Source organism: Calliopsis andreniformis, chromosome 5 (genome assembly GCF_051401765.1).
Source record: "Calliopsis andreniformis isolate RMS-2024a chromosome 5, iyCalAndr_principal, whole genome shotgun sequence".
Taxonomy (NCBI): Eukaryota; Metazoa; Arthropoda; class Insecta; order Hymenoptera; family Andrenidae; genus Calliopsis; species Calliopsis andreniformis.
Window position 1 is genome coordinate 16,540,702 of NC_135066.1, and position 22,438 is coordinate 16,563,139.

General features: G+C 33.8%; 3 protein-coding genes and 1 long non-coding RNA gene across 14 annotated transcripts; 2 read left to right on the top strand and 2 right to left on the bottom strand.

The window, feature by feature from the left end:
• Positions 1-382: 382 nt before the first annotated feature.
• Positions 383-12,824, bottom strand: Isha (Insulator su(Hw) mRNA adaptor). Its single transcript, XM_076378261.1, has 18 exons — positions 12,685-12,824; positions 11,861-11,989; positions 11,460-11,751; positions 11,197-11,381; positions 10,843-11,121; positions 10,621-10,767; positions 10,257-10,507; positions 9,938-10,147; positions 9,722-9,855; positions 9,443-9,651; positions 9,132-9,309; positions 8,753-9,064; positions 8,442-8,669; positions 8,075-8,346; positions 7,240-7,964; positions 6,805-7,085; positions 5,902-6,509; positions 383-679 (listed from the first exon to the last, which is right to left on the bottom strand). The coding sequence occupies exons 1-17, from the start codon at positions 12,712-12,714 to the stop codon at positions 5,908-5,910; spliced, it is 4,464 nt and encodes a 1,487-aa protein (XP_076234376.1). The 5' UTR covers positions 12,715-12,824; the 3' UTR covers positions 383-679; positions 5,902-5,907.
• A 248-nt stretch (positions 12,825-13,072) lies between these two features.
• LOC143179789 (proteasome assembly chaperone 2) lies at positions 13,073-19,560 on the top strand. 7 transcript variants are annotated; one of them, XM_076379153.1, is made up of 5 exons: positions 13,137-13,200; positions 13,314-13,328; positions 18,319-18,478; positions 18,610-18,963; positions 19,033-19,560. In XM_076379153.1, the coding sequence occupies exons 4-5, from the start codon at positions 18,631-18,633 to the stop codon at positions 19,444-19,446; spliced, it is 747 nt and encodes a 248-aa protein (XP_076235268.1). In that variant the 5' UTR covers positions 13,137-13,200; positions 13,314-13,328; positions 18,319-18,478; positions 18,610-18,630; the 3' UTR covers positions 19,447-19,560. The 7 variants fall into 7 exon arrangements, with proteins under 7 accessions (XP_076235272.1, XP_076235271.1, XP_076235268.1 ...); XM_076379152.1 differs by lacking the exon at positions 13,137-13,200 and having other exon boundaries at positions 13,227-13,328; XM_076379155.1 differs by lacking the exon at positions 13,137-13,200 and having other exon boundaries at positions 13,227-13,328; positions 18,622-18,963.
• Positions 19,561-19,653: 93 nt separating this feature from the next.
• Positions 19,654-22,389, bottom strand: LOC143179792 (translocon-associated protein subunit delta-like). Of its 5 annotated transcripts, none has more exons than XM_076379164.1 (3): positions 21,967-22,389; positions 19,998-20,215; positions 19,654-19,914 (listed from the first exon to the last, which is right to left on the bottom strand). In XM_076379164.1, the coding sequence occupies exons 1-3, from the start codon at positions 22,055-22,057 to the stop codon at positions 19,654-19,656; spliced, it is 570 nt and encodes a 189-aa protein (XP_076235279.1). In that variant the 5' UTR covers positions 22,058-22,389. The 5 variants fall into 5 exon arrangements, with proteins under 5 accessions (XP_076235279.1, XP_076235280.1, XP_076235277.1 ...); XM_076379165.1 differs by lacking the exon at positions 21,967-22,389 and adding an exon at positions 21,356-21,531; XM_076379162.1 differs by lacking the exon at positions 19,654-19,914 and adding an exon at positions 21,356-21,756 and having other exon boundaries at positions 20,126-20,215.
• On the top strand, positions 20,046-20,696 carry LOC143179794 (uncharacterized). Its single transcript, XR_013002008.1, has 3 exons — positions 20,046-20,180; positions 20,302-20,453; positions 20,561-20,696. It is a non-coding gene; the product is annotated as an uncharacterized LOC143179794 (long non-coding RNA).
• Positions 22,390-22,438: the final 49 nt, after the last annotated feature.

Below are 22,438 nucleotides of genomic sequence, written 5' to 3' on the forward strand. Positions count from 1 at the left end.
TACAGTAACATATTGCGTGTTAATTTTATACATATAAGACAAAATAAAAATGCTTGTTAAAAGATGTGTACTTCTAACATTAAAGACATATTTAATATTTAATAATTTTTATTACTTTCGTTATATTATGCACTGTAAAGTGTATAATTGCCAAATAAACGTGTAATCTACAAATGTATAATAATTTTGTAACATCATATTTGATGTATTTATTATATCTTTGTAATTTATTTAAATATTAAGGCATTTGTGAAATATTGTATACTTTTACGTAAACTGTAAGTTTGATATGATATTTTGTGTACTTAATTTGTAATTTAAATACTATTAAACTTCTAATGAACTAATATTTGTTAATATTTTCATTGGTATGTGTTTAAATGCTATAAATGTAAATATCTGAACTTTTCTGAACAGTAATTGGCTTTGAAATTAAGAATAAAAGAGTTTATAATTTATTGTTATTAGTTAATATGTATTATATAATGAGAGAAAGAGACAAGTAACCATAATATAAATAGAAACCTAAAGAAACAATTACGCATTATGTAATATGATACCCATGCTGTAATATACATTTATATCTCAATTTTATTAAAATGCTCATGTTTACAATAAATATACAGAATTGAGGAAAAAGCACGCAAAAGATCCATTCGTCGTTCCAAGACGTACATGCCTGAAACAGATAATAATAAAACATGTTTAGCTCAAGCATCACATGAAAAATTATGAGCGTTTATACTTGTTTTACGATATCATTAAATCCAAGAGACATTAAAAATTAAAGTTTGAAGATGTCAAATCCTATTAGATCAAAAATTTATTATCCTCCCTGGTAACAATGATCACATAACTTACTGATTATCCTTTATTTATAAAACAGTTCGACTTATGAATAAAATATCTAGTTGTATGAATCGAAAATAGAAAAAAAAAGTTTTCATGGATGCTAGTTTTCGTTCTGCGTATTAAAACTACATAGTTAACTAACAAAAACTGTAGCAAATTATCTATTTCGACTATAAATTTTGAAGTATGCACTTTAAAAGTAACAGTAGTTTTTTTATAACTTTTAACAATTCTTAATATCAATATGTACATTTGCCTGTGCAATCATTTTATAAAATATGCAATAATGAGAAATAAAACCTTCAAGTATTAAGCAACATTCTCAAAAAACACTTTCTATTTTTACAATAAAAACTAATATATAATACGTGACATTTAAATATTTTACGATAGAACTGTGTATCGTTTAATGTTTTTTTACATAATTTCACTGTAATTCTTCACAATACGAATATATGAAATCTTTATCTCCGTATGAAAACAAATGGTGATCAAATGGAAAACTACTGACTACTGCTGCTACTAAATCAAATTCAATTGCTAGGTAATCTTGAAATCTTAATAGCGGTAGCTAGAGGCCATGAAAACATCAACAGTTGTTTACTTTTTAATAGTAACTTTCTCATTTTTTAGTTGTACCAAATTTTACAAAGCGCGCTTTATAATTGGACCATTCATAAGTATTTGGTAGTTATTGTTAGATGTATACGTCCAAGGATGCATAAAAATTCGAGGTTATTGTCTATATAGGGTGTCCCACATAAAACATTAAAATTATCTATTGCAGCCTAACACAATTCTTGTTGAATATTATTCGTTTCACTGAAGATTTTACGAAATATTTGAATAAATATGCTTAAAGATGGTAGTAAATATTAATAAATGGTTTATTCTTGATATTTAAAACGTGCAATGATATCAGAATTATCTATTCAAATTTTACATAAAGAAAGAAATGTAAACAGAATCTTTTCTTTCAATATCTTGATACCAGTAAATGAAAATGGACATTTACTGATACCCCTATATAAATGTAATGATTTTTAATACACGATAAATACAGTTAATACCACTAATACTTTGCCTAATTTTTTTTACTATTGGACATTTTTGACATTTCCTTAACTATACAAAATCTGGGGAAAACATTACTAATTTTTAAGATCGAAAATATCAACATTTATTATCTACTTTGTTTAAAAAAAATTGTAGAGTCTCTGCATTCGACATCGCGTAGGTTGAATAAATGTCAAATATATGATCATCTAGTGGATTATAAAATAACGATGATAATTATAATGATAAGAACACTATCATTCAGTTTTCAAAAAATAGGCTTAACATTTTATACGAGACACCTTATATGTACTAGAATCCTAAATCCGATATTGACCACGAATCTCTGCGCATGTGCATACTATCTTTTTTTCACTGATCAAATCGACGTCAATAACAGGTTACGAAATGCACGCATTACACAAATGCAAAAAAATGATACTTGAACGAATTGAAACAATAAAATTATTGTTTATTGTGTAAATACACAAAATACGAACTGAATGTAGAGATACTTCAATACGAAATCGAAACTGTCAAAAAGCAATTTCATTACGTGGTAGAATTGAAAAGCAATTATTTACAATCGTCTGTAAAATCGTCGATAATATCATTTTCGTTGTTCATTTGTTCCATCCAATCCTGTTATTGCTCGCCGTTTATCTCATAAACAGATATTTACATAAACGATCAACTATTTGTTTATGTAAATAATTAAATATGCGCCCTTCTACTTTTTTCACATTGAAGCTAATCTCTTAAAATGAGAAAAAAGAATTTTTCTTCTTAAACTCTGCGTTGGAGTGGTGCACAGGACTCTTCCTACTTCTTTAAACTACGTTCTCTTTAAATCCTGTTTTCTTGAAAGTTTATAATACTATAATTCGATAAAAAAATATTACATTCTGGACGAACTTTTGAAAAAACTCCGCGTCAAAACCTATTATAATCAGCAATAGCTATAATTCTAATTATCCAATCAAATTTCAATAAAAATGCGATACAATATTTTAAAAAATTACAGTATTCAATCTACGTAATAGTTAAGCATAAACAGTTAATAAAATTAATTTTGTTCTTTGCTTGACAGAACTAATATTGTTCTCATGTGCAATTATTAATTCTATCCTTCATTATTGCACACTAGTATTAAATTGAATATACAAATTTTCTTATTAATAGCTAGAGCAATAACACGAAATTCTTAGTATTAATTCTATTCACAAAATGATCTAATAATATATTGCCGACAACTAGACCAGCTCTAATACTAACTCGCGATTTTCTATTAACAAATTTTGTTACAGACTTCAAGCAAACCAAATCAAGTGTATCTCCTAATTCGTTTGAATACACTTGAAAAGTCTTGGAATTAAAATGAATGTTAATTCAGATGATTTGCTTCGCTTCAGTCTCCAATTGTACAACACAATAAATGAATTCGTTTCACGTTACTGTTTTCTGTAGTTCGTCCAGAAAGAAAAATAGCATTCAGTATATAAATATAATGAGTTATAAACACAACAGTACCTTGCACTTGTCGCTCAGTTTGAGCGCAAGCGACCTGGTGGCTGGTGTTCCATCGTCGTGTGGCGACAGAGAGAGAGACTCACGCATGTGAATACACGAATACGAGTACTGAACAAGTATCCAAAGCTGCTCTGAAAAGATTTCATTCCATTCCGAATATCGGTCTCTATGTCTTTTTGACCTGTTGCTCTGAGCACGTTTCATCACTTTTAACTAAATGTATCAGCTTTTCGATTGAATACGAACTATCCGCCTTAATACTCGATATTCGGAGGAAAAATTTTTCAGACAAAAATTGCATAGTTGAAAAAACTGAATAACGGAATAAGAAGCGTCGAATTAAGAGTTACTTAATGTATAAAATGTATAGAAATGTAATGATATAAAAACATCGCTGTTAAATAAAGATGTAAGCTATAGTAAAATTACACTTAAAATTAAATAATGATTGCATTTACTAGTTTTATAATTATTCAATATCTCAAGAAAGCTACTATGAAATTGATTGTGAAAATACTGTGATATAGTATGAACAGAATTTATAAATGATTTTCGAGCAATATCGTTTGGCTCACCGTTTTTTTTTTAAACTACGCAACTTTTTCCTGAAATCTTTTTCCAGAAGTTATGTAGAAGATTTTAGTTATGATAGAAAAGAAGCAGATACATAAAAAACGAAAAATGATTATTCAAAGTAACAAATAATGTTAAGTTTTCTAATTTCTTTTATGACGACTCCCAGATATAGTCTGCAAACTTCAATTAGTCAGAGTTTCCAATGCTTGTAGTTGTCTTTGAAAAATAAATAAATAAATATAATTCCGGGAGCCAAGCGGAATGAGAGGCTATAATTCTGCTTATGAAGAAAGACGTTATATAGAAAATATTTATTTTTCGTTCGTTTGATTGAGCCACGCCGAACATCGGCGCTATATATATTCTCGCCTTTTAATTTCCACTTTCTCACGCGCTCTCTCTCCCTCTCTTTCACTCTCTCTCATTCTTTGTTATCTTACACTCTATCATACATATATATATTCATATATATATATATATATAATCTCTCTCTCTATCTATTTAAATATTTACGGTGGTAGAATCTTGTTTATCCGATTTAATGCTTACGTACATTACTAGTTGATTTTTTCTGTCGATTGAACATTCAATTTTTAATGTAAATATAATACAATTTTTTTCCCTTCCTGTTTAAACATGTAATGATAAAAATTTGTGAAGATAAATGTACAATTAAAGATTAAACTTGAATAACATGTAAGTATTGAATTAATTGTTACTTTAGATACAAATACAGAGTTCAATCAACGAAAATATCTATATCAAATACTTATTAAGTTTACAGTTAAGCAAGATTCTACTACTAGTAAGATTTATCTATACATACAGTACATTCGATTTAAATGTACGATATCTAATTATTTCTCAGACTATTCAAAATGCAAAAGATGTGTATACAATAATTATACGGTTTGGAAAAAGAAACAGAATAATAGAAGCAAAAGTTTCAAAATTATATATTTTCTTAAATGAAACTACGTATTTTTTATTGTCCTAACTATTGTGCGTTTCAAGAAAACTGTAACGAGTAAAAAAATACACAGTTTCGTTTAAAGAAATGTTGTTAATCGTGGCATTTAATTAACCCTTCGATAGTAATTCGCGTAAGACAAGGGTTCATTGCAAAACTTTCGTTTCCTCTATTACACTTTCCCTTCTAATCCAAATAATTCCTATACAATTCTTTATAATCTTGAATAGTCAAAGAAATAATCATACGTACGTTAAATCGTTCGTACTATATATCTGTTTACTACGAAAATACAAAAGTATTTACAATTCAATAAATAAGTCGCCACTTGGAGTATCCACGGGTCATAGGTCCTGTGTTCAGAAATCACAGCGCCCTCGTGTCAAGTCGATTACAAAATTAATTTCTTTGAAATTTGAAACGTTGAATTAAAGAAATAAGTTCCTTCCCTTTTTTCAATCGATGATATATTTTCTACTGTCTATATTTGAAGCGTAATAAAACAGTATATAAATTCACTTAAGGAGTGATCGAATGTATGCTTTTATACATATATATTAAAAAAAAATTATGTATAAAGTTTCTGATCAATTTAAAATAATACGTAAAGACTTTGTATGTCATTAATTGCATTTATTAAAATTTCAACATTCATTGTTGGAATTCTTAAAATCTAACTCTAATAACAAGAGAGAACTTGCTTGATATCTTATAAAATGATAAATTTAAAGCATATGGTTATTTTAACAATAATAACGTATCATCGATTGAAACATGACTATTCTAAAACTCAGCGTTTCGTTTCTCAAAGTAAGCTTTCCCGTTTCGACTCGATTCAGCTCGAAGCAACGAGTTCTCCTCTCACACCACTCCACAGAGTAAGAAAAAAAATCTTAAAGAGAAAAATCGCTCTTTACTTTGGTCTAAGAATCCCTGCGGTCCTCTTCCTCCTTCTTTATTTCAATGCCTTCTTGTTTTGCGACAACTGTTTGTTCCGTTTCTTCTTTTTTCTCACTAGGTAACACTGCTTTCATTTCAGTTTCCGGTTCTCCTTCTTTTACGACCACCGGTTCTTCCTTTATAGGCGCTTCTTTCTCTTCAACGTTTCCGGCTGTTGATTCCTGCTCCTTCGAGTCCTCTGTTTCTTCTCCAGACGGACTTACGTTCGTCCATCTGGACTTACGTCCCCTATTTCGATTCTCTCTTTCCATATTCTGGTTATTTTGATGTTTGCCACCTTTTTTGTCTCTGGGATTGTCTCTTTGCGAGTGGCTGTCAGACTCGGACCAAGAGCCAGGGGGATGCTCTTGATTCCTCCAGGGAACTCCAGAGTCTGGAGGAAGAATGTTTGGTGGACCCATGGGGCCGAAAGGTGGTCGAACATGGGGACGAATGTCATCGAAGGGAGGCCTGAAAAAGGCGTCCGGTTCTCGAGGATCGAAAGGCGGGCCACGAGGACCAAAGGGCCTCATGCCAGGACGAAGAGGACGAGGTCCTAAGCCACGTGGATGAAACATTAAAGGACCTAGAAGATTAGTACTTATTAGAATGAACTATTTATTAGCTAGTCTGTGGATCTTTATGCTTTTATGGTAAATTTTGATGTGCAAGAACGTACAAAAATAATATATAAAATTCTACAAAATATCAGAAGTTAAATACAGTTTATAGTATTTGAAGAGCAAAACAAATTTCTAATTGGGTTGCACTTAATTGTATTTCTGAAAACAGATTATTTATATAACGATGTAACTAAAATACGATATTAAATTTATATTACTCTTATATTCCTGATAACTAAACAAAATATCGTTTCTTACCAGGTCCACGTGCTCCTAAAGGAGCTGGTCGAGGACCAAATCCATCAGGATGTCCTGGTCGAGGTCCTCTAGGTCCCATAATAGGCGGCATTCCAAACATAGGTTCCATCCCAAAGAATTCTCGCCTCCTAGGTTCAAAGTCACCTCGATCAAGGTGTCCTCTTGGATCAAAGCCGTCTTGAAGCCGCGGATCAAAACCGTCACGTCTGATATCGTAATCGAATCGATCTCGATCATCAAGTGGCCTTCTTCCTCGTACTTCGGACCTATCGAATTCCTCCCTTTAACAAAGAATTAATTGGTGATTAAACACTTTATCATTTATTTATATTCTATCACCATAAATAGGGTACTTGAAATTAAATGCTGATTACTATGCAATCAGTAGAAATTTCTTTGCAATTGCTATGGGAATTCCTTTATTCGCATATTTACCTCTGTTCCCTAGGTGGACCGAGTCTTCCAAATTCCTCTATTCTTTGTTGACCGTGTATCCTGTTATCAAACTCTTCTTGATACATTCCGCCCTGTATCCTTGGAACATCCATGTATTCTTCGTGCATTTGTGATCCTCTGTGACCTCTGCCAAAATTCTGTCTGTCTCTTGGCTGTTGGAATTCCCTTGGATCTTGGGAATTTCGAAAATCTGGCGGTCGAGCCGGGAAATCGCCCCTTTCCTGAGGCAAACTGAATTTCGGTAAATCCATCAAGGAAGAAAGGGGTTCTGCCCGTGACGATCGAGAGTCTTCGAAACTCCTGTCAGATCTGTCTCGATCTTGTCGATTGCGTGGAGGAGGTATCCGATCGCTTCGATCTTCAAGGGGCAAAGTTCCGTCAGCCAATTGACGCAAACGATCAGCTAAACTTGGCTTGCCATCTTTTTTAGGAGTAGAATCATTTTCTTGTAGACTTTGGGTTTGTGAATTCCCTTCTCGGTTTTCTCTATTTTCCCTTTCTCTTCTGTCATCTCTCTCTCTGTCCCTAATATCTCTCCTGCGATCACGTCCTCCTCGTTCTCTCCCTCTACCTCTTTCCCTTCCACGATCCATCCTAGAATCAAGGCTCTCTCTATCTCTATGAGACAAATGTGTTTCTCTATCTCTTCTCTCTCTGTTCTCACGTTCCCTTTCCCTTTCTTTGTAATCTCGATGCTGCTGTTGCTAAATTTAAATTAAACTCACTGTAATACACTCTATATTAAACAAAGCGTTTCGTATCTTTTTTCCAATAAAAATTGTATTGTAAATATAAATTATACTATATTCTTTACCTCTAATTGTTGGTCAGCTTCTGTTCTTTCCTCATTTTGTGGAAGCTGGTCGCTTAAGCTGCCCTTGCCTTTAGATCCGTTTGAACTCTGTGGCATCGCGTCCTCCATTTCCACGTCCATGTCATCTGCAGAATGTTGTTGCTGAGGTAGTTGCATTTGTAAGGAAGCAGAAGGTCCTACACCGTAAGGTTGACGTAACATTGGCAAATTTGGCATACCCGTTTCTGTCGTTGGTGGTGGGACTCCTATTGGAGGAACATTGTGTGGCATACCTATTCAGAATTATGAAATTTAAACTTTTATATCTTTCTTTCCCATCTTTTGACGAATTGTTTTATATATTTAATTTTAATTGTGTTACACATACCAGTAGAATTAGGTTTATCAGAAGGAGCGGCAGGTGCTGGCAAAGGAATCTGTGTTAATAAACCAACACCGACGCCGGCTCCAAACGGAGAGTTTACTGGAGGTGTTAACATAGTTTGCATCATTCCTGGTGGGCCTAATAAACTTTGCATATTTGGAGGAGGCACACCTATTGGAACATTAGGCATTAAACTGTGCGCCATTGGTAATCCCATTGGTCCAATCATACCTGAACAGCGGAAAACCAAAGTAAAAGTAGAATAAAATTATAGTTTGAAGTTTTCTTAAAAAATGTCTTAAACAATCTCTTACGGGGAACTCCTGGCATTGTGAAAGCAGGTGGCATCATTTGTAATTGTGTATTCGGTGGCGGTAAAAGTGCAGCTGACGTAGGTGGCCTAATCGGCGGTGGCTGACTCGTGTCGATTACTTGCTGTTGCTGTTGACCCTGTTGCTGAGCTTGTTGTTGACTCTGCTGCTGTTGGGTACTAGTCGAAGGCTGCATTACGTTCACAATGCCATCTGCCAAGCTTGGAATCGCAGCAGCTGCAACTAAGGCTTGTTGCTGCAACTGCAGCTGCTGTTGAAGCACGTCTGCGTTCGTTCCGGAATGCTTTAATTTACCTATAAATTGGATTGTTAATCATAACTTGTCCTAATGCATCTTTTTTCTACATCTTACTTTACTTACCTTTCAAGTTGGGTGGCAGAGTGTCTTCATCGATCATTCCACCTTCTTCGAGTAATTCTAAATCATGATCAGTAACATTCACTAATTTATTCCATGGAATATAACTAACTCCTAATTCAACTTCCCAATAATCTTTCCATTCTTTTCCTTTCACTCCCTTTCCTGGTGCCCAGGCTAACTGAAATACATTGAAAATTCTATTATTCTATAAACACATGTTTTAACATAAAAAAGCAACAAAGATGTAGCTAATTTATTAGTTGTCACAATCATAGGTAAATGAAAATTAATTTTTAAATCAAACAACTTACAGTGATTGCTTTGCCTTGCATTTTATGATTCTTAAGCTTAGTAAGTGCTCTATATGCATCCTGTCTTCTGTTCATGCATATAAAGGCGCAACCTCTAGGCGAAATCAAATCTATACTGACAATATCACCAAATTCTCCAAAGGTATCTGAAAGTTCTTCTTGGTGAACCAATTTCGACAGATGTCCTACCCAAAGGGTTGTACTGCAAACTACGAACAAAATAAATTTTAAGTAAGCAAAATACAATGGTATAAACAAATAATAAAATATTGAACTTACCGCTTAATTTATCCCTTACAATTGGCGGCAGTCCTCGTTTTCGTCTTTCTCTTTCTTTCTCCCGTTCTTCTTCGGTCATTTTCTCTCGACTATCTTCACGTTTTCTGTCGCGTCCCCTATCTCTCGAACGTGACCTGCAATATATATGTATGACCATAAATTATAAGATATGTAAACAAAGTTTATTATCTGAATACGAGCAATAGATACAATTACCTTCTTCTCCTAGATCTGCTTCTTGATCGAGATTTTCTGTCTCTGTCTCGATCTCGATCTCGATCCCTATCCCTATCTCTATCCCTATCTCTATGTCTTGGTGACCTAGATCGACTGTGATGCCTGTATCGATCAGGCGATCGACTCTGTGATCTTGTACTTTCGCAATTTACAATTTCTACGCTACTACTGTCTCGCCTTGCACCATTCCTGTAAAGTAATGATTTATTACTAATTAAACTCAATCTTTGAGGTAGATTATAAAAAACGTAAACATTAATGTAATAAATCACAATTAAAAAAAGGAACACATGTTTACCCAGAATAGTCTTGTGTATCTTGTCGCTCATCAAGAAGCGGACTTTTTTGATTTTGATGCACCTGCTGACTGATCTGCCTAATATTTGATAAGGGTTGAGAGGCATATGGTAGAGCCGGTGGGTAACCAGGAGGCGGTTGACTCAAATCTTGTATGACTCCGCTACTTACATTAGTAGTATATGTATTTTGTTGACTTGGTTTTAAAATATCTGAAGGTTTTAATTCACATTCCGATGCAAATGGCAGATTCTGAAAAAAAAACAAAAGTAAAATTTAATTAACATAACATAAAATATATTATCGATATTCATTCTTTTTAGATTTTTATGCACAGAGGATTACTTTTCATGTGAATTACGTACAGGAACAGTTTGAGCTAAGTGCTTATCAAACTCCTCTTCTTGTTGCTTCATTTGTTGGAGTTTTCGCATTTTTTCTTCCATTTCATGTTGCGACGAAGAAGCATTTCCTTGCATTGTTTGTTGTAATGTCTGAAGCTGTCTTAAAACCTACAAATAATCAATTAAATAACAATGCAATATGTTATAATAAATATACATAATATAAAACGGTTGAAAGCGAACCTCTGGATTTGTTAGAAGAAGTCCAAGACTCTCCAAACTGTTTCCTGTAGAAACTGCATTATGTTGGGCAGCATTTGACGTTGTTGTCGCTGCTGGTGAATTTGCAACAATAACATCGTCATCTTCTTCCTCGCCATAATCAAAATCGAGTAGCTTCTTGTCAAACTTTACAGAACTTTTTTGCTCATTTGTTGCTTCCTGTTTTTTAAGTAATAACTGCTGTAAATGTTGTAGCTGGTCAAGGAAAGAAGCATCCATCTGACTGGAATTTGACTGCCCCTGAAAAAGAGATATTTAAAATTGTTACTAACGTCGATTTCAATAAGGAGAAAAATATATAAACATGAAACATACCAGAAGTTTATTAGCACTAACTATATTTGCTGTTTCCATTTTTGTTTGTGCAAGCCAAAGAGGATCAATTGGCTTTGCAGAGGAAAATAGTTTCTGGTCTTTCACTGCATTCTTTGCAGTTAAAGGAGGAGTTTTTACAACAGCACCAGTATTGCTTGTATTGTTTGTTGAAGTATTCAATGTACCTAGAAGAAAAATAGTAATTATTTTCAATTTTAGTATAAATCTTATTCATTATCACCTTTACACTTCAAATCTCTTACCATTGGTATTAACTGCTTGCTCTTTATGTATTGGATGATTTGGATCCGCAAGATCAAACAGAGGTTGTATAACTTCAGAAGGAAAAACTGCATTCTTTTGCCAAAGATTTAAAACCCTTATCACCTTGCTTTTGTCTTCCTGAGGACATTTTAAAAGGTTTAGAAAGGTAGTTTGCATGTTCTTGGCAAACCGTGGAGCAAAGACATCTTTCTCTACTCCAAATTGGTGTCTGGACTGGCGTACAATTGAATCTATAACGTACAATCCAGGCACTTTGTACTCCGGCTTACACTGTAACATAGAAACAACTATTATTTTTATCATATACTTCATTTCCTTGCCTATCTTTTAAAACATTTGCTTAAAATAATTATGTAACAGAGTCCATTAAATAACTTGCCTTTTGAATAAATTTCTCTACACTTTGCACAACATGTTTGTAGAATTTGATTGCCTTGATTGCGCCCCTAGTTAAAGAGTTCATCTTGGCCTTGGAGATTGGCGGTTTGACATCATATAGCGCGGAAAGCTAAAAAAACAGAAGAAATATATATAGGTTTATAGATCAGTTCACTATTAAAAGTACCCATACCAATCAATATAACATAAACAACTTGCCATGACTATTAAACAATACTACAATTTGTTGTTAAGTATCAAAGATATAATAATACATAGAAATATTATTTCAATAATTAGAGATTACAGAATTCTATTATCTTCCTTCTACAACTACTTCATTGAGCGCAAACCTTTTCTAATGGAACTATCTTTCACTCCTCTCCCTCATCCCTCCCCTTTTTCTCACTCTTCCAAAACACAAATACAAATATTTATTTTCCTCTCCTGTGCAAAATTTTCGAATATTAATGATAACCATCGCGTCATCTATCACAGAAACACTTTAGATCACAATAAATGTTCTCTCTCACTGCTATCCTCCTCGCGTATAAGGATCGTCTCTCCCTCTCTTTCTTACACCCATAGACTAGAAATCAAAGCATTCGTTCGTCGAGAACGAGAATCACTTGATTCCTCGCCTTGAGAACACCCACGAACACCGGAGGGAATGTTCCCTCTGGGGCTCGATCCCATCCTCGTCCCGTTTACTATTCTCAACAAGGAGAGACCGCGAAATGGGAAATGGGAAAAGAAAAATGAGGAAAAAAAGAAGAGGGAGAGTCGGCGGGCTAGAGGATGAATCGAGGGTAAGATTGGGCTCACCTCCGCGTTAAATGCCTTAACCGCCTCCATTTCGATGCAGGTGCGAAGCACCAAGGTTTCGCTATGTTTCACAGGGATCCGTGACTCTCGGAACGTTCAATGTTTTCGCGATAAATCGCATGTCTTTGCTCAGGGCGCACTGTCTAGCTGGGCCATGCCACTCAAGATGGCGGCGCTATTTCCCGAAAGGCATCGCGGGGCGGTGATGCATGACGTCACATGCCGCCGCTTTGCGCGATCGGTAACGAACTCTGCCTTTATACCGATCAACCTTCACCCAATCAAAACGCAGAATGATTAAATTATTATTAGCGCGTCTATATAAATTGAATCTATTTTATGTCATATTCCATCCTTTTCGTCTTAGAAATTTGAAAAATATTTACTATTAGTTCTGGTGCAATTACTGTTTCCGTTTTGATCTTTGTAATGACAAGATTTGTTTAGTATATGCATTGATCAAATCAAGGAAAGTTATTAAATATTTATTGACAGATTTTATCGTAAATTTCAAAGGTAAATATTCAATAGAAAATTAAACTGGCAAAAGCAATGCTGCCAACTGTAGCTTTTTTTCTACTCACCAAGCAATCGACAGATCAACGGTAACAAGTTAATTATTTATATAGGTGTTTTACGATTGAGTTCACGCCTGTGCTGCCAGACTGAGGACGCAAATCTTGAGAATTACCCCCTCCACTACATATACTAACGCACGGGCTGCGTATCCGTGAGCTCGGCGCTTCGGACAGTTTCGGGCAGCTTCGGGAGGTCGAGAGAGAAGGTGGATCGTGATGGCAAGTGGCAAGCGGCACGCACCTTGCGCGAGCTTTCCGATTGCCTGGATATTTTCAGTGTTCAACTTAGAAAAGTATTCTAATGAAAAAAAATTTCAAAAATTTTTTCTGCAGAAAAACTCATTTTAGGACCCCTTGATTACGTTTTAACTAATAAAAAGAGAGCTTTTTTTTAAAACCGCATATGTTTATTAACCGAATTGCATTTAAACGACTGAATGAATTTCAATGAAACTTTATATCTCAATTTTATATTCACATCTCAAGATCTTATCAAGATCAGAATTCAAGATTATCACAAAATAAATACTCTGATACTGAAAATTCGTCAAATGTATGTATTAGAATAGGAGTCCACTCTTAGCCAGTAACGTGCACGCTATCACAGCTTTTAATATAAAATATTTTTCAATGAGGTTTTTTAATACATTTTTTCAATTTTATGTCTGAGTTGATCTCGCAGCTATTATAAAATAACGTACACACTACCGCTCGATGAAAACCGCGTGAAGGTGGTGGTTTCTTTTATCGGGAGGGAAATGTAAAAAATTGTTTATGTGATCAAAAACATGTAATATAATGTACATCAAAATAAAAGATAAAATGAAACGGAAAAGTTAAACAATTCTTTACATTTCCAAAGAATAGAAAGCACAAGCAGAAGAGTTACATATGACGGAATTTCGAGATGATTGTTACATGTAAATTTATTATATAACTAATATATGTAAATTTATATCTACAATTATCTGGAAGTTCTGTCTATAAATACTATTTACAACAAGCGAGCATATTTACAGCGAGAAAGCGTATTATATTTACAGCATGCAAGCATATCTAAAGCAGGGAAAGAATAAAAATTATGTGAAGCAAGTCAGAAAGCTATTTACATGTTAGCGATGTCCAAAAAATAAATTAAATTAGAGGAATATAAATGAAATTAAATATAAAAATTAAAGTGATACTATTCTGGACATCGTTAAGTCGCGTCAAAGGACGAAGAGGGAGTATTCGCGAGCCCTCGTCATGTACGGCATATAATCGTAATTTACAGTTCTGTTTCTTAACAAAACGAGAATACAAAGTCTCAGAGAACATGAGAGATAGATGTTTGTCATCTATCTCCATGGACTGAGGTTTGTCCCCCTTTGCCCTTAATGCCGATTTCACTACGCAAAGGGCATTGACGGAAGTCGAACTAAGTTTATTACGTTTCTTAGTCTTTATGTCCGGCAACATGAAAAACGATCTTTCGGCATCGGCATTCGAATTGGGGAGCGATCTAATTGAATTTACTAATCTACATAAACATGGATATTTACTAAAGCCCTGATCATTTGGGGTTAACAAAATCGTTTTCCAAAAATTGTCGAAATCCATATTTACATATTTTTGTTGATCCTCATTTGCGAAGTCCAGATGCAATTCTAACCATTCTTTTTGCAAACCGTCTTCGTCGAAACCGCCGAACTTTTGTGCAATAAAGAGAACACTTCTGAAGGAAGTGTCTCTGCTAGTAAAGTCTAAAGCTGAATGAGGACTGAAAACATAAAGTTTGCTAAGAAATTCGTCATCGATTGGTAATCGATCACGAACTTCATTAGCAGCCACGACGTAAAATTTTAAACAAACTGTACGAACGGTTTTGACGATGTCGGGTTTGCCTTCCTCAATCAACCCGCGGAGGAAATTATCACAATTCGGATCTACATTAACGTGATGAAGTGCGATCTGATTATCGCCTCGCGAAAAATCTATTAATTTTGCTAAACCCATGTGCTTCAAAAGTGCGGGTTTTAAAAAATTACTTGCTATATTATACAAAAGAGTTTCCGCAGTCTTTTGAAGCAAATGGATTCTTGTTTCTCGAGCTTGAAAGAATAAATTAAAATTATTAAAAAACTCGAGAACATATTTTAAAAAATGCAGATATGTTTTCGCTTCTGGATTTCGCATTGAGATCAACACATATTCTCCAGACTTTGATTTTTCATTTAAGACTAACTCTTGCAGAAAATGTAACACACTGTCCCAATTTTCTAGAAGTGTAACTACGGATGAATGATGTGACAGCCATCGCGTAGTACACAACTTTAAAATTTTGTGGTCGGAATTTTAGAAACATTGTTGAAAATCGCGAAAAATGGCCGAACGTTTGGGACTACTATAAATAGACGTCGCGACTTTGCGAAGAAGTTCTTCGCAGACCTCGGGAATGGTAGCACATGCTGCACGCACTACCAATGCCGAGGAATGACACACACACGGCATGGTAAAAAACGAATTACCGCGAATTTCTGCAAGCTTAGTCTTAAATGACGAGTGTCGTCCTATCATGACAGGTGCGTTGTCACAAGATAGGGCTACAATGTTTTCGAACGGAATTTGTCTTTTCCACATAGCGTGCTTGAATGTGCTAAATAATTTTTCCGCGCTACAATCCTTCGCGTCGAGATTCATCAATTCGACTAATTCCGTTCGAATATCCATAGTCTGGGGATCGACATACCGAACAAGAAACGTCATCCACTTTTCATTGGTAATGTCTGAAGTTTCATCTATAAATACTGAGAACTTATTGTTCTGTAAAATACTACTAAGACGTTCTGTTTCTCGAGGACACAGAACGTTCGATATAATGCTACTACACTTTGTTCGACCGAACGTCATTTTTTCCAAAACATCGGGATCTTTCCCGACGTCTTGGAAAAACTGAAGAATCGCTTCTGCCGATTGATGCGAAATATTTCTGTCGGCGATCAGGGCCGCAAAACGAATCTCCGCAGATTTCTTTCGATCAAGAAATGACAAAGATGATTCTTCAGATTGCGTACTGATATCGTTATTTGACCTCACATATATTCCATTCTTTTTACAGTTTTTGATGTGCCATTTAGAATCGGCATGACGTCTAATTTGCGATATACCGCAAGCAAATGATTTATTGCAAACCGAACAAAAACACGAAAAAGGATCCTCGAGGACTTTATGCAACCAAGACTTGAAATCTTCGATATCAAGCCATTGAGGCATAAAAGTCTTTTTTCTCGAGTCCTTAACATCGATACGTACTCGCGAACTTTTTTTCGACAAAAAGTATTTACGTCTCGCAGATTCCGTATGTCTTTTAATGGTCGACAAACCACGGAAAACACGTGAATTGCTTCCACTAGGTTTCTCGAACGTATCCATCTCACCGCAAAAAGAATGAAATAGTAAAAATATACAAGCTATATACACAAGCAAGAAAAATAAGCTCTAATTCGCGGAAAGGGGGAATTAAAGGGAAACTACAAAATTAGTTGTGTAAAAAGTTTTACTTACCTGATACAACACACAACAAATGTCACGAATCACAAAACACGCAACGATTAGCCATCGATCTGATCTAACCGTTAACTGTCACGTAGCGCGATCACCCCACTGGGTGCTTTACCACGTGAAACAAAAGAAACGCGATCGCGATGCGCGCAGCATCGTACTTTTCGAATAGATTAGTGTAACGACCTGTGGGTCATGACATTCGAAATGCATATATTTACTGCTTTTCTTTGTCATTTTTTTATAGTATCATTGTACTCATGTAAACGTTTTTATATATCAAGCTTTTTTTCGTGTGACTTAATGTTCCTTTGGTTAATATAAAGGTAATTATTTAGAATAAGGACCTCCTTACCGAGTTTTTTGAAATCTTTTTATATCATGTATCTTGATACGTGGATTAATTTTTCTAAATGAAATAATTATCTCTCTCTTTTCGTTTTCGAGATAAACATTTTGAAAAATTTTGAAAATTATGGTAGCAGGCCGAGGGTAGGTAGCAAACAGGGGGTTTGAGTTGGGTTAGAGCTCTAACCAACTCTAAACATCTCTTTCTCTGGCCCTAGCTCTAACCAACTCGAAACATCTCTTTTCCTGGCCCTAGCGCTAACCAACTCGAAACATCTCTTTTACTGGCCCTAGCTCTAACCAACTCGAAACATCTCTTTTACTGGCCTACCTACCCTCGGCCTGCCATCATAATTTTCAAGCATATAAAAATTTTTATTTCGAAAATAAAAAGAGAGCGACAATTATTTCATTTAGAAAAATTAATCCACGATATCAAGATACATAATATAAAAAAGTTTCAAAGAAATCGGTGAGAAGGTCCTTATTCTAAATAATTACCAATATAAATATATTATATTGAAGATTGTGACAAAGTGCACGTTACTGGTCAAGAATGGACTCTTATTCTAATACATTTGACGAATTTTCAGTATTTATTTAGTGATAATCTTGAATTCTGAAGTGCAATTAATTCTGAATCAGAAAGGGTTAATTCGGTAAGAGGGTTAATTCGATAATCCATGCATCGATTTTGCTCTAAATCTAATAAGATCTTGAGATATGAATATAAAATTTAGATATAAAGTTTCATTGAAATTCATTCAGTCGTTTGAATGCAATTGGGTTAATAAACATATGCGGTTTTTTAAAAAAGCTCTTTTTTATTAGTTAAAACGTAATCAGGGGGTCCAAAAATGAGTTTTTCTGCAGAAAAAATTTTTGAAATTTTTTTTCATTAGAATACTTTTCTAAGTTGAACACTGAAAATATCCAGGCAATCGGAAAGCTCGCGCAAGGTGCGTGCCGCTTGCCGCTTGCTAGCGATTGGGATGTAAACATTTCAAAGAATGAGAGAGTGCGCATCACGATCCACCTTCTCTCTCGACCTCCCGAAGCTGCCCGAAACTGTCCGAAGCGCCGAGCTCACGGATACGCGCCCCGTGCGTTAGTATGCGTAGTGGAGGGGGTAATTCTCAAGATTTGCGTCCTCAGTCTGGCAGCACAGGTTCACGCATTTTTCTGCGAAATTTGACCAATATCGTATTATAAAGGTTATGTTATGTATCCTATCTTATAGAAATCATATAACATTTAACACATCCATAAAAATTATTGCGCTTTACAATCATACAGATATATGTACAATCATTCCATTAGAGTGACTTGTGAGTTTTAAATTTATTTGATTATTTTTTGATTAAGTCGAAATTTTCTTTACCTATAACATGTTTATTCTTAATAACATGTTTATTCTTAATAACATGTTTATTCTTAATAAACATGATTACTAAAACAGGTGTTTCTCCAGCTCTCAAAAATGATAAAACTACCAGAAACAATTGATCTTGAAAATTACACATTGATACTTCCATCAGTAGCTGTTGGAAATGTTGGACAGTTATGTGTTGATTTATTAATCTCAAATCTGAATCTAAGTAAAGTTGGATCTATGTGGAATTCTATGTTCATCCCCATTTGTGGACTTGATCCTTACAATGAAAATTCTACTTCTCTTTGCACTAATGCTGATTTTTATCTTGGAGCTACATTTAAACTAATTGTTTTACAATTACGTTCTCCCTACATTGGTAATTCAACAGATTTCTTTAACAAATTGACACAGTTTGTTCAACAGAGAAAAATCAAGAAGGTATGTCATATTTATAAATATTGACTTAATTGTTTACTTTTGTATTAGTAAAGAAATTTATTATTGCAGATAATAATTTTAACCAGCAGTTATGACTACGAATGTGCTGATAAATCAGATACTAGTTTGAGATATCTTACTTCAGATGATTTATTATTAAATGATGAAAAGCTTCTTGAAGAACTTCATTGGAAGAAGCATACAAGGAAGAGTTTGATAGAATCCACAGAAAATCATTACATTCCTGGAGGTGGATTTGCAAATAATCTTTATGATTATCTTTTGTCAATGAAAATTCCTACTACAGTTCTGTTTTGTTACTGTTCTGAAGGAGATAATATTTCCGATGCATTAAGAATAATAATAAGTTTAAATAAGTGGTTAAATCTATTAGAAACTAGTGCCAAAGGTAATATCAATATTAAATTTCCTCTATCTTGGGAGTACCTTTTTGGCAATCCACCTGCTTCTGAAATATATTAAACTTTCTAAATATTTCTTGATATTTCTGAAATTCCTATTTTATAAAACTAGATTATAGATAGGAGTTATTAATGATGTACACAAATTTTATAAAAAAACTGTATTTAAAACAATCTGAGTTATAACTGTGATATTGTAAATACACAAATCTATTATTCAGTTAAATAATATTTAACATTTTCACAATAATTTATTTAAGAAAAATGTTCAAGCAAGGAGCTTGAATTTAGAGAAAAAGGCAGAATAAGAGACTAAAGCTGCCAAAAGAACAGCAAGGAGTTCAGAGTTCACCCAAGGTCCAAGATATACACCTGGATTGTTAAGCACTACTACAGCTAAGGGCTTCACAGTACTTGGATCTTCTCCATTCCTATGCGCTTTGCGAATGGCTGCATATCTCTCTTCATCATACAGATTTATTCTATAATCTCCTGAACGAGCTTTCTTCACATCTTCCGTCCAAGAAACCTAAAACATTTTATTTGATTATGCCTTTAAAATCAATTTCTATTCTTTCCCTCACAGATAAAAACCCCCAGCAAGTAAATTACCTGGTATTTGTTATCAGAGCTCAATCTGGCAGCAGGTAGTGATTTACCCTCAACTTCGGCGTACAAAGTTATTCCTTTCACACCATTGCTGCATTTAAGCACAAATTGTGTTGTAAATGCAACATTTGTCAGAATCGTCGCATCTTCCGTGACATATCCAGACGCAACAACTTCGGGTTTCTGGCAAGTTTCACCAAGAATTCCGGAAATTCCACTAACTATTAAAATACAAAAAACTGCGAATCGATTCATTCTCTAGCTTTGCGTGTTGCTTTAATTAATAACTTATTTCACACGTTCACAGATAAATACTATTAGTTCTCTGAATGTAAAACCACATCCACTGCCGGCAGATCAAACCATGTTAGGTTAAATGGTTACAACTACAATTTGCCTGTGGCGACCTCAAAGGACGCGTGGATGCGCGTGGTTACACGTGGAAAATAGTTGGAAACGGTACTACCAACTTTTACTAGTTAGAAAAAATGAAATATAAATACAGAATTTTTTCGATTTGCAACTATATACCTTTCTAATTTGCTGATAATTCATATTTTTTTTAGGAAAACTTCACTATGATTTTGTTTGAATGAAATTATTATTTTTTTTTCAAATATAGATATTATAAGTCTTGAAATAAAGCATTCAATATCCAAATGGTATTGAACATAAATTTGAGGTCCTGAAGAATGATACTCCAATGATTATTTAAATACATCACTTAAAAAAATAGGTTTTATTTGTTCTAATATTACAAAGATATGGTCAATTAATAAAAATTAATAGCATGTATGATCACTACAGACAGTAAATTATTTGGTATTTGAATACTTGAAAAGTTTATATCCAAGTTAGAGAGTATGTGCAATAGTTTAGTAATCACTCATTCGCCTTACTATAATACAAATCACTTGAGGAGCCATAGTTATATTTTTACTGTAAAACGTACTGATTACAGTATATTAGCATCATACAATAGATGTTACCTTTAAAAATTTTATCAAAATCATTTTACATAAATATATATCAATTTTCTTTGTTTTAATAAATAAAAAAGTTATATCTAATATTTCATGTAAATAATTATCAAGTTATCTTTTATATATAACTATTACAAATGTTAGCTGTAATAAATAAATTCTAAAGCCTAGTAATTCCATTGCAATATTTACATTTAATCCTGCAAATCTGCTTGTCTTAATATAACTGTATATAAGTGAAAAATCTATTTAAAATTTAAAATAGAGTTTATGAAAAGTATAGTTAATTCACTTAATTTAAAATTCAATTAAATTTACATCTTTTGTTACTGTGCTTATTGCAGTCGATGTTACAACAGATGTTGTGAAGGAACGTACATGAGATCTGAAGGTTGATGCAGGCTCCCATGCTTCATCTCTAATAATTCCTTGATTTCTTGGATACATAAGCAAGGGATCTTTCCCTGTCTTTTTACATAATTTTTCTCTGAGAACTATTAAACGTGACCTCCAATATTCATAGCTAGCCTGCTTAAGTGCATTCATCCATTGTTCTACTTGAAACTCTGAACGGCCACTTAAGAGATGTCTTTTTTCGTGCTCATCTCGAAATGCTATACTAAATGTGAACATTCCTTCGGATGTGGTATCAATATTAATACTATAATTTTCTAAGATTATCACACCAGCTGGTTGCCTTCTATCAATTTGTCCTAATTCATTGATATTAAAATAAAATAATAAATTGCACCGTAATTTAAACCATTTCTCTTTAAATCCTGTAAAATAAATGATGCAAACAGTAAAATATGTTATTATAAAACTACATTAAAAGCTTTATTTGTATTATATAATCTATTTTATTAAAAAGAAAGAGAACTGTTTTTATAGTACGAGAAATAAAAAGGCATTCATATAGGTTAATGAATTAATAAATTAAGAAACAGCCATCACTCACAGGAATTCAAATGATTTCCCACTATACTAACCTGACTTGTGAGCTCGTTTATGGTTTAAACGACCTTCGAGATCAGCGGGACCATTACTTGCTTCCGCAAGTTCTTTTTCATTAAATTTCATGATGGGAAAAATTATTTGTATGATGAATATTTCTGCATAATATAAATGCTATCGTACGGTCACAATATATATTTATAATTCATGGCACTGACTGCTCGAACTACGTTTGTTTAAAAAGTTTGGCTACAATTCCCGAAACTTATTGCCAATTGTCAATATCGTAATTCTAACAATACGTAATCTGTTACTCCTTACGACTTCTCACCGATATTAATGATCCATTTCTTTCTAAATATAAATTATTTACAAATGCCATATTTACAACATATTCGTCAGACAAACATTATCAAATAAGATCGAACGTGTCGATACGGTGAAGACTTGTACATCACCAATCGTTTGTCAACCATAAAGTTTGCAGATGCACCACTACAAATTTTA

Bases quoted from the DNA above. Each gene is read 5' to 3' on its own strand.
- Isha (XM_076378261.1), bottom strand. From the start codon at position 12,714: ATGGAGGCGGTTAAGGCATTTAACGCGGAG. The intron at 10,768-10,842 runs GTTCGCTTTCAA...GATTATTTGTAG, and splicing joins TTCTTCTAACAAATCCAGAG to GTTTTAAGACAGCTTCAGAC. The intron at 8,670-8,752 runs GTAAGAGATTGT...TCCGCTGTTCAG, and splicing joins CACAATGCCAGGAGTTCCCC to GTATGATTGGACCAATGGGA.
- LOC143179789 (XM_076379157.1), top strand. From the start codon at position 18,631: ATGATAAAACTACCAGAAACAATTGATCTTGAAAATTACACATTGATA. The intron at 18,964-19,032 runs GTATGTCATATT...TTATTATTGCAG, and splicing joins AACAGAGAAAAATCAAGAAG to ATAATAATTTTAACCAGCAG.
- LOC143179792 (XM_076379162.1), bottom strand. From the start codon at position 22,057: ATGAAATTTAATGAAAAAGAACTTGCGGAAGCAAGTAATGGTCCCGCT. The intron at 21,757-21,966 runs GTTAGTATAGTG...TTTATTTTACAG, and splicing joins TAAACGAGCTCACAAGTCAG to GATTTAAAGAGAAATGGTTT. The intron at 20,216-21,355 runs GTACGTTCCTTC...GTATTTTAATAG, and splicing joins CATCAACCTTCAGATCTCAT to TTAGTGGAATTTCCGGAATT.